The sequence below is a fragment of the Aegilops tauschii genome, chromosome 4, assembly GCF_002575655.3.
Source record: "Aegilops tauschii subsp. strangulata cultivar AL8/78 chromosome 4, Aet v6.0, whole genome shotgun sequence".
Classification (NCBI taxonomy): Eukaryota; Viridiplantae; Streptophyta; class Magnoliopsida; order Poales; family Poaceae; genus Aegilops; species Aegilops tauschii.
In genome coordinates, this window is record NC_053038.3 from 367,005,544 (window position 1) to 367,021,894 (window position 16,351).

At 48.5% G+C, this 16,351-nt stretch overlaps 1 protein-coding gene across 1 annotated transcript; it reads left to right on the plus strand.

The window, feature by feature from the left end:
- Nucleotides 1-8,911: 8,911 nt before the first annotated feature.
- Nucleotides 8,912-9,857, plus strand: LOC109747524 (small polypeptide DEVIL 11). Its single transcript, XM_020306569.3, has one exon. It carries the CDS (start codon nt 9,011-9,013, stop codon nt 9,308-9,310), a length of 300 nt encoding a protein of 99 aa, XP_020162158.1. The 5' UTR covers nt 8,912-9,010; the 3' UTR covers nt 9,311-9,857.
- The last annotated feature ends 6,494 nt before the right edge of the window (nt 9,858-16,351 follow it).

Below are 16,351 nucleotides of genomic sequence, written 5' to 3' on the forward strand. Positions count from 1 at the left end.
AACTCAACCCCTCAAGAAGATGAAGGGGGGCCTTATGGAGCATATCAAGGAGGTCCGCAAGATGCTTGATGCAGAAGACATGAGGATGCTGGCTGATGCAGGTGGAATGCGGATCTCACTGCTGTAGTGTTTCATCAGTTTTAGTGTTTTCAGGTTTGGGGGAGTTGGATTTCTGAACCTGTAATAGGCTGCACGCCTTTTGTTCTTTACCTTGTTTATTTTTGCTCTTTCAGAACATGCGTTTTTTTGAGGCATGCATGGTTGTTGGGACTGGCTTGGTTTCATTTATTTTGAATGGAACCGGGGGGCGACAAAACCCCGTGATGATCTAAAAAAACTTGGGAGGTGGTAGAGTAACATATTCCTTGGGCCTTTCTTTCTCGAGAAGCGCGAGGGGATAAGTCTGCACTGACGTGCGAACCTACGACGAGGAAGCAGCTTCGGTTTGGACAGAGCAGACGGCATGGCCGCGCCGGGAAACGCCATCACGGAATGCAGGCTCGCCATGCCGCCGAGATAAGGACTGGACTGGAGTGGAGGAGGGGGCCCTCTCGCGCGAGCGTTTTTGTTTCTCCTTTTCTCGGCGACAATGCATCCACAACCCACTGGTGCGTCCATTCTCGGTTTCTTGGCCCAATACGGTGAAGCCATCCCATTTGCATTTCGAGCTTTCGGCCCATGTGATAAGGGCATGGCCGAAAGGGCACCCGCCGCGCCGCGGGCGCGTAAGATTCGGCGACCGACCGACCTATGCTGCGGGCGTGCGGAAAAAGCACGCAAAAATCAACCGAGACGACGACTCCATGGGGATGCGCGGAGCCGCGCGCACGGGCGGGCCGCGCGGCACACGGCTGCACGTGGGCATCACGGGCACGGCAACGGCCGGACGTGCCGCCTCGCGCGCCCGTCCACACGTCCAGTCAAAGCACTCATCACACGAATCGGACACAGATCGCCAGTGCCGCACGACTGCGCCGAACCGAACCAAAGAACGGAACGGAGAAGAGTTAAATACATCATGGGTGTCTCAACTTGTCCGGCGCGGTCACTTTAATACCTAAACTTGTAAAATACGCAAAAGTGGTGCTATAACTTGTCGCATAGTGCATATACGGTGGCTTCGCCCGTATGACGCCATATGTGTTGTACGCGTGATGTGGCAGCTGGCGGCTGCCCCACATATCAGTGTGTGCGAGTGTCGCCTGCACCGGTGAGGTGCGTGCAAGTTATTTTTTCGAAACACCCTAAGGTTTGATTAAATGTGATAAAAACACCCTCGCTTATGCTGGTAAGCGGGAAAAACAACAGTCACTGTTTCGATCTTGGTACCTGCAGGTTTAACAGTATGTACACTAGCCACTGGGACGACGAATACTTTCTGAACAACTGTTAGCTGGAACTAATATAGTCTACGTATTGCTCTGCAATTTCCATTTTTTTCAGTATGCTGTTTGGTTTTATGATATGCAAAATTAGAAATACAATAATTACCTTAAATCTTTATTCTGTAGTTCGAAGAGGTAAGCATGACCTTTTTCTAAATTTATGTGGATTTAAACAGTTCAACATATATTATAAAATATTGTGTAAATTTTTATTTATTATGTAATGTTGCATTTTAAAAATTGTTCAGCGTGTATTAAAAATGATTGTGTAAAAACAATAAAATATGTTAAAACATGTTAAATGTTTTTGTATAAATGTAAGAATAGTTTTACACAATAAATTTTTATTACATGTTCAACATTTTTCAAGAATACGTTTACAATTTCTTAATACATGTGAGAATTTCCAAAAGTATGTTGAATTTTTTTTCAAATGCACTAACACTTTTTTAAGTTAATGGTGGTTGTAATATTTTCTTATATTTCTTTTCAAATGGGAAAAATAATCAAAAACTAATCACGAAATTGGAAAAATAAATGGAAGGAAACCTTGTGCCGGTCCACAAGACGCCATTCTGAGCATCTGGATTCATATTCCGGCAAGGCAACTTATTTTTTTTCTTCCTGTTTATTATTTCACACGGTATCACTCCTTTTTATAAATAGGAATCCGTTTCCATACTGCACGTACCACTACTATCGGCACATGTGCGCACACTGTGTCCTCAGGTACTTGTTTTGAATCGAGCCGGTGCACTTTTTTCTTTTTTTATTAGTACTATTTTATCCATGTGGAAACCTGATCTGACAGGTGCGATCAATGCAATTCGTCATATTTAAATAAAATGCGAGGTGCTTTTGCAAAACAACCAGCACGATCCACTCACAGCCATTGACATGTGGGCCAATGCCATGGTGGCACGCCATGTGTGCAGTGCATACGCCTGGATACGGATGGAGGCACCATATTTGAACACTCGAACAAATTACAACACCAGTTTCATGTATTTTACAAGTTTAGGCACCAAAGTGACCGCACCGTACAAATTGAGGCACCCGTAGTGTATTTAACTCAATGTAGAACCTCATGATGAAATGTGGCGGTGAATCCCTAAATAAACTGGACGCTGAATCAACCAAACCGGCTGCAAGATTTTACGCCGGCAAAACAGATCCAGACCCAAAGGCCAACTCCACCGCGCGACCCTATCCTGTCCGGCCCCGTCTGTTTGGGGTAAAACGGACAAACGAGGCGGCCCAGAGCGCGACGGCCCGGACCCATCTGGTTCGTTTTGTGTCCGGGCCGACCAATTTCGAGCGCAAACTTGCGCCGGGTTTGGGCCGCGGCGGACACCAAACGGACGCGCGCCTCGTCCGCGTCGGGGCCGCGTGGCAGGCGGCCACCTACCTCCCACCCTCCCACATCAATGCGCACGCGCGGGCGGCCCCGCCTGTCATCCGCCCAGGCTAGGGGTCGCGGCCCTTCTTAAATGGGAACCGTGGACCGGTCGTCGTCCACACTGTCCCACGCCACCCCGCGGCCTCCTTGAAACCCGACAGCCCCAGTCCCAAACCCTAGCCAAGAACTCGCCGGCCGGCCGCCCGCCGCCATGGGGCTATGGAACTACGGCCGCGGAGGCAAGCACGACCGTGAGGCTGGTTCCTCATCGGGACGCCGTTGCGGCTCGGTGAAGAAGGAAGAGCCCGTGTCGCCATCGCCACCACGTCGGGCCCCCGCGCCGCCCGCGTTCTCCATCGCGCCCACGGTCGCCGGCGAGCGCGACCGGCACTACATCGAGGCGGCCGTCTGCCGCCGTTATTGGGAGACGAGCACGCCGCTGCCCTGGAGCGACGTCCACCTCCCCAATAACTGGCACCTGTCGGCCGACCGCGTGCCGATCCCGCCCGTCCCGCAGAGCGGCCGTGCGTGCCGCCAGGAGATCCAGCGCCGCCGCCTCCTCCTCCCGGACGACCTCTACTACGACGAGAGGTACGCCCCGACTCGGCATTGTGGGACACTTGGCTCCGCGATGAGCACGACGTGCGGCGGGCGTCGTTCTTCGCCGGCACGTCGACGGGGCCGCGGCGGCCACGTGAGCCCCGAGCGGCTCCCCAGGCGCGCGGGCGTACGCGGGTGCGCGGCCTGACGCCCACGCCGTCGCCATCTCCATCGCCACCCCCACCTCCTCGCGTGACGGCGGAGGAGGAAGCCCGGCTCATGGCGCGTGTGCTGGAGGACTCCATGCACACGCACAACGAGCTCCAATGGGAGGGCCTCGAGGAGATGACGACCCTCTCCGCGGCCGGCGACGTCGCCATCCCCAAGCTGAAGATGGTGCTGAAGGAGGAGGTGGTGGAGGAGCCGCCGGTGGCCGCGTTCCACCCTGACCTGGTGGGCCAGGGGTGGAGCTGGTCGTGCTCCGCTGAACAGATGGCGGCCGCCCTGGGGGCCATGAACTGGTGCCCCACGCCGCCGCGGTCGCCGGAGCGGGAGGCCTCGCCTCGGGAGGAGGTGGTGCAGGCACCGGCCACCTTCCAGCCCGCCGTCCCATGCACCACGGACCGCCGACCCACCTGTGGACACCGCCGTACTACGTCGACCTCGTCAGCGACGACGACGACACCGGCGGCCAGTGAAGACGGCGACGGCCACGGCATCGACGGGCGCGGGAGGCGTTTTTTATTTTGGTTTTAAGTTAATTATGAAACCGGGTCGTTTAAGTGGACTGAGAAACTGGACCGTTTTATAGCTGTAACCCCTATATATGTTTTATGTTTTTTTAACTGCGTTTATTTACTTTTTTAGTCATTTCATTTAAGTTTTTATTTTTTTTATTCACGTCCACCCCGGATAGGTTTTGGGTGTGGCCGCGTGTTGGGCGCACCCATGACCCATCGGACAAACGCGGACACGGGCGAACCCATCGGTGCCTAAAAAGACAAAATCCAGCCAAACCGGGCGTCTGTTTGGGGTCGCGCGGTGTAGTTGGCCTAAATGACTTTACATTTCGAAAACGCCGATTGGACGGGAAAAAAAAATGAACAGACGGACGGCGGTGGTTGTGGGGCTGCATCGCCAGAAGACATGTGCGTTAAATCACCTGCTAGCCCCCTGGGAACACGACGGAACACGGCCAGGCCCCGCTTCAGGGCCCATCTGACTCAGCCCAGATTGGACTGAAAATGGAAATTCCCTTGAAAAATGAATTGCGAAGGACATCCTCACTTTTTTTTAATACGGTGCAGACGCAGGCGTTCATGCCTATACATATATATACTCATCCCTATAAACGCACGCACGTATACCCAACCTTTATGAGCACCCCCGAGTGACTGAGTTGACGCATCAATTTAAGATTGACGAAGCCGCCACACACGCCTTTGTAATCGACGGGAACATCTCCTCCTATCAAACACACATCACCGAAAGACCTGAAATAAATTCAAAAAACTGCGAGCACCGGTGTCAAATCTAGGACTTGAACCTTGATTGGCTAGGATACCACTGTCCTACTTATCATCCAATCACATGTTGGTTCGCCATCCTCACCTTGTCTGATGGCGATCAATGATGAAATGGAACATCGTATGTGTGTCACTTGTCACAACAAGCGAACTTTAGTGAGATTTATTCTCATGTGCAAAAGAAATGAGTGAGTTTGTTTGGGCTTTTTCGTAGATTCATTTTTTCAAAACAGTATCATATGTCTTAAACCGTGCGTTTAAATAATGTTTTCACAGTCACATTCCTTACGTTGAGATCTTCGAAATTAGATCACATTAATCTAACATTTTTATGTGAAATTATGCTTTCGAAGTGAACTAACATGTTCTTCCAAATTGTACTAACCAGTGCTCCCAAATGAAACTAAATTGTCCTTCCGCGAGGAAGGAAGCACGATTTTTTTAGGGAAAATGTTCTATATGTGTTTTAAAAAAGTTTCGTGCGTACTAAAAATATTCAACGCATATTATAAATAGTTCAATTGGCATAGATAACCATATTATGTTAAAAATAGTTCATCGTACATTAAATAAGTTCATTGTATATAGAAAAAAATCTATGGCAGATTTTAGAAAATTGTGTAGTGAGTAATTAAAAAAATGTTCAGAGTGTACTGAAGAAATGTTTGTAGTATATAGGAAACCAAAAGAAGAATAACCATAACAACAAAATGAAAAACTAGGAGGATAGGATTTCTTTCCAAGCAGGAGGAATGGGTGTGTTTGTCTTGTGGTGTTTTTAGATTCATCTTTTCAAAACGAACTATATCGTGAATTGTGCATCCAAATTATAAACCATTTGCACCATTACATTTGTTATGTCGAGATCTTCAAACTAGATACATTTCTTACATTTTGGACCTCCGGCCCAATAAACTCGAATGGAGGGAGTACTTAGTAACATATTAAGGGATTAGAAATGAAAAAAATTCAATTTAGATTAGGAATCTTATATTTGTATTGTTTCCCCTTAAAGGAAAAATGAAAAAAATGAAGAATATAATTTTTTTAAGAAATAATGAATAAGTGCCATTGTTATTACCCTCAAACAAGAAAGAAAATATAATAAAGGAAAACAAATTGTGACAAAACTTGCACATGTTTACACAGAAAATATGTTTTTTACAATGTCTATGAATATGCATATGATAGCGGATTTTCACAGCAAATAATTTTTCTACTCTCTTCGTTCCATAATGTATTGCATCCAGATTTCTGAAACCTCACAAACTTTGACCAAGTGTGTTGTGAAAAACATTTACATATAGAATGCCAAACATATATCATTAGATTCATCATCTGATTTAATTTCATATTTGATACTTTTGGTATTGTAGATATAAATAGTTTTCTCTATAAATTGGCCAAAGTTTGTAAAGTTTGACTTTCCAAAAAAAAAACTATATGCACTACATTATGGAATAGAGGGAGTAATGAGGAATGAAATTTTGCATTTCTATTACCATTAAAAAGTAAGGAAATAAAATAAAAACTAAAAATTAAAATATTGATGTTTTCTAAGAAATAATAAATTTGTGGTATTGCTATTATCCTTTAAGAAGAAATAGAATGAAAAAAATAATGATCAATTTTGTAGACAATCTACATAAAAATTGCGCTCTATTTAATATGCAAGTATAAGAATATAATACTGGAATTTTTGCAAAATAAAGTAGTTTGCTAAGAAAGAATGAATTAATGGCACTGGTATTGCAAAAATAATGATGTTTCCTAAAGAAGAATGAATTAATAGCATTGGTATTACCCTTTAACAATAAAGAAACTAAAAAAATCAAAAACAAACAATGACAAAATTCGCACACAGTTTACATTTTTTTTATAATATGCAAGAATAAGCATATAATAGTGAAAAAATGTTTTAAAAGAAGAACCTAAGAACGAAAGGTGTAGTTGATATACCCTTAAATAAGGGTGGAAATGAAATAAAAAGTAGAATAGAGTTCAAGTTTCGAAGAAAGAACTAACCACTGGCTTTGGTATTACCCATCAAGAAAAGAGAAAATAAAAACTACTCCCTCCGTTCCTAAATATTTGTCTTTTTAGAGATTTCAAATGGACTGCCACATACGGATGTATATAGACATATTTTAGAGTGTAGATTCACTCATTTTGCTCTGTATGTAGTCACTTCTTAAAATCTCTTGAAAGATAAATATTTAGGAACGGAGGGAGTAAAACTTAATCATGTAATAAAGTTTTTTCATGAAAAAATAATTAGTTGTATTGGTATTGCCCGTTAATATAAATAAATAGATAGGCAGATAGATAATCTAATAAATGGCAATAATTGCACACAATATTCGCAATTTTTTTAATATGCAAGAATAAACATATAATTGTGGATTTTTTGCAAAAAAAAATTAAGAAGGAATGAATTAGTAGTATTGATGTTACCCTTTAAAAAAGTAAAGGAAATAAAAACTAAAAATCGAAATAATGAAGTTTGTAAAAAAATAATAATTAGTGGCATTGGTATTACCTCTAAAAATAAATAACATAAAATAATAAATAAATCAAAATAATAAATTTTCTAAGAAAGAGTTAGTGACATTGGTATCACCCTTTTAGAAGAAACGTAAAAAAATACAAGACAAACAATGAAAATTTTACGCACAATATACAAAAAGTGTGAAAAATAGGCATGTAATAGTGAATTTTCACAAAAAGAAAGTTTTCTAAGAAACAATAAATTAGTGGCATTTGTGGTACCCTTAAAGAAGAAAAAAATTAAATAAAAACTAAAAATCAAAACAATGAAGTTTATAGGGAATAATGAATTAGTGACTTTTGTATTACCCTTCAAGAAGAAACAAAATGAAAACAAATTTAAAAGTCTTACACATAACTTTGCATTGAAATTGCCAATTTTCTGGCATCCACAGAATAATCACATAATACTTCAATTTTCACACAAATTGTATAATTTTTGTATGTACTCATTTACACTTTCCCAACATCGTAAAAATACCCACGAAAGAGAAATAGATAAAACCAACAAAAAAAATGTGAGGGAGAACTTCATTCAGTGACTCCGCGATCGCCCTCTAAGCGATCAAAATAAGGTAAAGCTTGAAGATAAAGACACATAAAAACTGAAGAAAACAAGAAAGTGAGAAATTGGAAGGCTGGGTCATCAAATGGGCTTGATAGAAGTCGCTCGTTCTCACGGGTGAAGCCCATTAAGAAATTGACTGCCCAAAACAGAAGTCAATAAAAAATTCCAGCCCAAAACAAGACACACCACTCGACGGGAAAAATGGAGTACAAATCTTGGGGCAACAATCAACGGTTAGAAAAAACGAGTCACCCAAATTCAATTTTGTGGCAATACGTTTAACTAGAGTGATTACTTATGACAACAAATGATTGGCAAACTCTTAACAACAAGCATGTTTGACGACTATACCCATGAGTTATTTCCAACCTTGCAAAATCAAGGATGATCATTTTTGCTACTTACAGATATCTATTCCACTGCAATGACGCACGGGAAGCAGAGATACGTGCACTAATGCAGGGCATGGCCCTAGCCCTATAACATCCCGAGCTTCCCGTTGTCGTGTTGTCGGATTCGTCCTTGGCCCTGTCGATTTTCAGTGGTGATTCACTACTTCAGTCTCGATATGGTCATTTAGTTTTGGAGATTAATTCCCTGAGAGAGAACCAGGAGTTTATTTCGTAAAAGCTTCATCGTAGCCAGAATAGAGTTACAGATTGTCTGGCAAGATATAGTCGTACTGAACGTAACACAACGGTGTCGCTACACAGAGGGCACCATGTACCCAAGAATTCTTGCCTCTTAATTGTAACTCTATTATATTGAAATAAAACTTTTTTTATCCCAGCAAAAAGAAAAATCAACAGGTGCCAACATAATCTGTATACGCGAAGAAACTCGCAATTACTAGAAATCCAAGCCCAGTCCAAGCATCCATCCATCCCACTGGATGGTCCAGTTCACCCCCATCCTCTCCAGCCTCACCCGTTATAAATAGCGTGGATTCCTCAGTCCTCGCACTCCCCACATTCCCCTTCTCTCAGTCTCCACCACTTCACCCTCCCCTCCAAGCATACAACACTTCAAGAAAAAGCGCAAACCCATGGAGTTCTACGATGACGAGAAGTGGAAGTTCTCCAAGAAGAGCCGGAACAACGGCAGCTGCAGGCGCGTCTCCAGCGGCGGGGGCGGCGGCGGCGACCCGTTCCTCAAGAGGTCGGCCAGCACAAGGGACCAGGCGATCGGCCGGCGGGCGAGCGCCACCGCGGCCGCCTCGGCGAGCGGGTGCGCGGCGCCTTCGTTCTCGAGCCGGTGCGCGGGGCTGGTGAAGGAGCAGCGGGCGCGCTTCTACATCATGCGCCGCTGCGTCACCATGCTCGTCTGCTGGAAGGACTGCTCGTAGCCATGGCCTCCCGCCGCCGCCGCGCTCAAGATCTCCCCCGCCCCCGCCCGCCGTTTCTCCCCCGGATTAGCCACAGTACAGAGGCAAGAGATCGAGGATGTCGAGTAGGCGGCTAATTGGGTGATGTATGTACAGATCAGCCTCTTACTAGGAGTCAGTCTTGTTTTTCCTTCCTTTTTTTCTCGTCCCATTTCTGGGACGGTTCTTGGAGAAACTACTACTAGTGCTTGATTAGTTAGTGATTAGCAGCAGAGTAGTTAGTGCTGCAACCTTAGAGGAGGTGGTACTGTGGGCAAGTTTTGGGATCGCCATCTGAAGGAGAGGGAGGATCTTGTTGTTGTTGTTGTTCAGCTGCTGCTGCTGCTGCAGAGCAGAGGCTAGCTAGGAGAAATCTGAGACAGGGCTGGGCTAGCTAGGCCTAGCTGAAATCTAGTGGATCTTCTTCTACTCCTACTATTGTACTCCTACTGCCAGTGCAAGGCTGGAAAGTTGTGACTACTGTATGATGTATAGGTAAAGAAATGAGACGCCACAGCATATACTAGTATGTGCTCATCCTCCTCCTCCTCGATCTTGTCATTTCTCCTGGCCACGGCCCACGGCAAGGATGCTAAGTAGAGAGTTGCAAGTGGACATAAGAGGAATCAAATGGATGGTGTGGTGGAGGAAGACGAAGAAGAGAAGAGTAGTGGTGAGCAGAGGAAGAGCGTTTGCTTTGGGATCAGGGAGGGGGCAGTAAATGGGGGTGGTGACGGTGATGGCATCCTCTCCCTTGTCCTCACCCTTATGGGACTGCCATTTCCGGCGTGGCCAGCTGACGCCACTCCATTATTGCGCTCTCCCTCGCCCTCAGACTAGCCAGAGTAACTTTCAGCAGTAACATAGAATCCAACTCAGCAATTTTGCTTACGTGACACTAATGAGGAGAGAGGTAGCTGTAGTAACTTAGCTAGTTACTGTAACATCACATGTCCCAATGCAATATGAGTCTATAGCCTAATAAATGAAGCTCTACATGTTACCACACTTATATTACTATCCACTATGAAGGTAATAACATAGTCTAGGGATATGTGTATGTTACTCTCCATTGTGGCTAGTCTCAGCTTGGAACAAACGCAAAAACAGAGTGACCCAGAGAAATACGCACACTCAGCCATGAGTGCCTCACTTGGTGGTAGGAGTAGTAGCTAGGACGCTCTGATCTGAGGCCGGCCGGCCGATGCAGTTTTTAATTTCGTGTGCAGTCACATTGCGTCAGTGGAGTAGGCCTCGGAACCCATTGTTAATAGCAGGGGAACGGGGGGTTGGAGCGGTAGATCGATCAACATCAACGGAGGGAATCAAAGCATCAAACAGTGTGCAAGGCAGGTTTTTGCTAGCAGTACCACTAGCACATGCCGCTCCTTTCGGCTTTGCCCCTCTCGCTCGCTCACCCTGCTGCAGGTGAATCGGGCCACGCCTCTCCTGCCGATGCACGCATGCAGACGCAGTACTCCGCCGATCGATCATCATGCCCCTCTGCGCCGCACGGCGACGCCGCCATTGGCCGCGGCGCGGGAGGACGCTGTGCGCTCGTGTGGACTGGATCTCGAGGGCCGGGGTCGCCTTCGCTGTTCGTGCACGCACGCACGCACGTACGGACGACGCGCCGCACGACGACGGCCCGTGATCTCTAGCAGCTGGGGAGGCGTTTGGCGCGCACCGGGCAGCACCTGAATCTTTACCTACACACGCCTGCACCCGCAGATGCGCCAAAGCGTACGCGCGCACCCGCATGCATGGCGATCACAATCTTCCGATGATCGTCTCTTCCAAGCGCACGGCAGCGATCAATCCTTCACAGCATCCTGGGATTTAGGCAAATCTGCGCTGCAATCAGTACGTGGTCTGGTGCGAGGCGTCGCCCGGACGAAACTCTTTGCTGGAACGGGTCGGCAGCGTGACGGGGACCTGGCTACGGGCAACAGAACAGGTAGGCCCGGGCGTTTGGGCTCTTGCGAGCGCAAGCAGGAGCAAGCAATTAGTCTGCTGTTACAGGTTGGTGGCTGGGGAAAGCTACGTGAGGTATCGTCAAAAGAGTAATGGAACTCGTGTCAAAAATAAAAAAAGAGTAACGGAACTGTGGTGGTGCCGAACTGAGGCCCCAAATTGAGAATGAGAAGGAACTCGATCCGGTCCACCACCACGGCAACCTACCCTTTTTCTCCTTCGGATCGCGCGAAAACTAATCTTTCTCATCGCACAAACCTAGGCATGCCGGTTAGTTTACGATATCGGCTTACTCCTGCCCGATTTCCCAAGAGACAGACTGAATCATCTCGCAGAATGTGGCAAAGTCAGGTCAAGAGAAGACGTGCGCTTTCAGGCTTGCTAAACTACTACTACTAGTACTAGAAGTACTTTTATAAGTAATTAGCCATGAGATGGACTCGGGTCCCCTCGGTGGGTTATACCGGACCCCGGCCGGTTGACGGAGATGCATGGGCTCTTCACGCCCAAGCAGAGCGCTGAGATAGATAGGGAGATTATCACGGCTTTTGCTGCCACGGCGGACATGGGTGCACTGTGGAACTATTACACCGCTACTACTTGTACCAATCCACCATCATCAGCTACTAGCTGGGAAACGTTACCCCCGTGGTGCAAGGCACAACCCAACCCAACACAAGGGGAAGGAAAGAGCGCAAGTGGTCGACCCAGCACAGGAACGAACACTGTGCCTCCGTGGCCCCTCCTCTCGTGTCCTGGGCGAGACAGTCCATGTGCCCGGCCCGCACCAAACACCGAAGTGACCCTCCCTATCTTGTCATGCCCTGCCTGGTACTGCTAGTAACAAGTCTAGTAATAGTAGTGGTAGCAAGGATAAGCACGGCTCGGCAATTACAATCGCCATGCGTGCCACGGCAGAGCAGGCAACTGATTAGTAGATCAATCGGCTGGAAAAGCACTGTGCCAATCATTCATGCCCATTGGCCAAGACGATACGATGCTCGCTTCACTTGCCCAAGTGACAGGGACCGACCGTGCAAATAAAAACGTGCTGCCTGGGGCCATTTTCTTCCCGGTATCTATAGAACGAGAATTTATCCATCTAGACCCTAAGAGATATATCCTCTAGTATACATATAGTATGAAAGAAAGGAACTAAAAAGGGAGCGATTGGATTATGGATAGCGGGAGCACTGTTACCACGTATGACTATATGATGAGGATGGAGCCAGATGCTTTGCTTTTTCATCATGTCGCCGATTGCTGCTGGATTCTTCGAGTGATTGCTCGCTAGATACTCTGATGATTGTAGCCGCCGGCCCAAGATGCACTTGTGGAAAACGGCATGATATATTTTTGCCTTCCTTCGGTAACGGAGAAGTTTGTCCCCGAATCTTTGCGATCGGTAGTAAAATCCATGTCAGAGCGCGCGTGCTAAATCCTGTCGCACGTTCGTTTGACTCGATCCGGCTGGCGCTCCTCGTGCGTCGTTTCTCTGGGGCCCCTTGTTTCGGTTTCATCTTTGCCACAACTTCTGTAAACATGTCTGTGTTCTTCCCCCTCAGTCGCCTTATGCATGTGCTACATCAGGGTTTGCAGATAGTTATTAATCCATGTAGTTGTACAGCAGCATATGTAGTTTAGATCTACTGGCAGAAATGTGCCGTTGAACGTACTACTCCGCTTCTTTTCCCCGGGGCCATTGAACGTACTTTTTTTTTGAAACGGAATGGCGTGCGCGTGCCGTTGAACGTACTTGAATGGCCTGCTCTTACCGGCGGCAAGGTCGTCCTTTTTCTTTTTGCAGAGTATTCTGCGCAATAACACAGACGACAAGGGGGATTTGTGATCTCGGGGACAATAGCACCGGTGACAAATCAATTGGGTACGTTCCCAGTTCTAATTCACACAGAAGATGCCAGAAAGGAACAACAAACCGCATTTTTTGGGAAGCAGTGGCGAGGCAACGGAAGTGTGATTGCACGATCGTTTCCTTTTGCCCGCGCAGCGCAAAACGAGACGAGGAAATGCAGGAAGGAAGGAAACGCCTCCCGGCAACGCAGCACGGGCCGCGACTTTTTTCCCACTCGAGTACACAGCGGAACGAAGCAACCACCCACCCGTGCGCGCGGATGCGACAGATGACAACCTTTTTCTCCGTGCTCTCGAGAGTTGCCGCCGCATGCACGCACGCACGCACTGAGACGTACGCAGGTGGAGCCGGAGAGGACGGGCTGGGTGGGTCATCATTCAACATCGAAATAGGTTTCAGCACCACCGCCAGCAGATGTGATGATGCTCCAGACCGCGCGAGATGGAGGTGAATACACAAGCGGCATGGATGGATCCCCACACGCACGCACGCGCGCGCGGCGTTGCCGGCTTGAGCTATCCAATCGGCCGCGGACGTCCGTGCGTGCGGGCGTGGTGCAGAGTGGAGACGGCACGCTCGCTAGCTCCCAGACGGCGTCCCCGAGCGTGAGCTGGTCGTGCCACCACATGTACTACATGGACGTGCGTCCGTGCGTGCCCGAAGATCAACGCTGCGCTGCCGGCTGCGACAGGGGCGGGATCATGGGCCGTGACGCTGACCGTTGACCAGCCAGACACAGCGGTGCGCGGAGCCCACGGACGGATGCATGATGGGCTGGAGGCCGTCCGGCGATACGTAACCAGCATCCCGGCCGGCGTCCAAGCATGCACATAGAGCCGAGGAACCGCGACAAGGCTCAACATCACACGTGGGAGTGGCGGCCCCACGCTCCCCCACCAACCGGACCTGGGCCCGCCCCGCTGATTTCGACGCCCCCGGACCCCGGCGGCCGGGACCGCGACGGCGTACATACATACTGCCCTGCCCTGCCCGTGGGTGGCGCGTCACGTCGTACGTCGGCGCCTCACGGCGTGGAATCCACGGCGGCGAGCCGGGGAGCCGGGCCACGTGCGGCGGGCCCTCGCCAGCCTCTGTACTGTCTGTCACGGCACGCTCGCGGACGCATAGCCCCGGCACGACGTGCGTGCTCACATGAATGGCGACTGGTTTCACACTCACACCCCACACTGAAAACCTGTGTAGAGTACGTACTTCCTTTTTATGTGAGTTCTCGCGCCTGGCCACTGGAAGATCTGCCGGTGGACTCAACAAGTTCCAGAGAAATTAGACCACACCCACGCAGCTGCTCAGGGAGTAGTACGCATGCGCATGCATGTGCACGTGAGAGAAGATGGTAATACTGCTGCACAAAAGTGGGTGGCTTTGACTATCTGTGACGGATGACCACGCACGCACGCACGCACGACCAACTCCACTTCCATCGTGCAAGTGCAGCGCAGACGGTGCAGGCGTGCAGGTGACTACTTGAAGGCCGAGTTGATTCTGGCACCAGCACAAGGCTGCTCTGCGACTTGCTACCTGCTTTGGAGTATAAGTAGACTTTCACACTTGCGTGTAGTTTTGCCCACAGCCAATAAATGTGGAAATGGACAAAACTATCCCTTTTGTGAAACATCAACACAAAATGAACGCAATCTAAAAATATTTTATAAAATGCCCCTCTTTTGCATTACGTCCGGTGCTAAGGCGCCATGATAGCGATATCTAGCATCGCCCCCCGGCCTAGGACGCCATGCCAAATAGCATGGCGCCCTAACCCGGGGCGCCATGCTATAGCCCCGAGTGTCATGCAAAAGGGCCACTTCATGAAATATTTTCAGATTTGGGTCATTTTGTGTTGAAGTTTCGAAAAAGGGTCAGTTTTGTCTATTTTAACCCAATAAATCTTCTTTACTTAGAGCATCTACACCCGGAGACCCTAAATCCGCCTCAAACGTCTGGGCGTACAGTCCAGTCAGTGACCGATAAGAAAAAACGACCTAGACGTCCGCCTCAAACCTACCTCAAACGCCCGGGCTGACCGGCACCCCTCACATCTAGCTAGGCCAAATATGGGGTGCATATGGGGAGGCCCGGACGTGACCGAGCACGTCTGCCACGTCGAACCCAGCACACGTTGGCCCACCCGATCCCACAACTAACTGTCCCCATCAGCTCCCCGGACTAAAACCTAACCACTCCCCTTCACCCCCAAGCTCCCGTCCGGCGATCTTCGACCTTCTCCGGCATGGTAGGCAGCGGATCTGACTCCGACCGGTCTGGATCCATCGACGTCGACTGGGGTGTTGTCGTGGAATTGTCACGGCAGATGTCCTCGAGCTAGGACTTAGTCGTAGAGCCATCGCAGCTAGGAAGCTTGAAGGGGTTAAACGGGACAAGGAACACGAGGATTATACTGGTTCGGCCCCTTACAGTGAAGGTAAAAGCCTACGTCCAGTTGAGGTGGTATTGATTAGGATTTCGATGACCAGGGAGCTTAACTGCTATGCCTGGCTCTCGACGAGATCTTTCTTCTCCCTAAACCGCCGTCGGGTCGTCCCTTTATATAGAGAGGTTGACGCCCAGCAGCTCTCAGAGTCCCGGCCGGCTCATAAGAGTGTCCGGCTCGGACTCTCAACTATTCTTGCCTTACACTACAAGTTCTATCATAATGGCGGTTGTAACTACGGGCCTTAAGCCATATCCGGGTCTTAATCCCATCTTTGGCCCGCCGTCTTCAAGCTTGGCGCCGGGCTTCAGGCGATGACCATTATGAGTAACCCGGCCCCTCCTGGTGGGTGACTTTAAGGTTTATATCCTCAACATTAGGCCCCAGATTGATTTGAGCCGGCTCATGTCAATCTTCAATCCTTTCAACAGAAAATCTCCGGCTTACAATTGTGTGAAGGCCATACCCGCCGTGACGTCATCTTCTGGATTCCGGGTAACCCGTCGTGACGTCATCTTCCATTAAGTCCATTTTTACTCCACCATATCCGCAACGGATCTTATCTTTAACTGCCGTCCCGAAAATCGAGGCGTTGTTACGGTGAGATAACCGCGCCGTGGCCTCCTCGTTTCTCGCGCCCACTTATGAGCTTGCCCTTATAAGTAGCCCGGCCCAATGAGCCTCCAGTCACTTCGCCACCTCCATCTTCTTCCTCTCGCCACTGTGC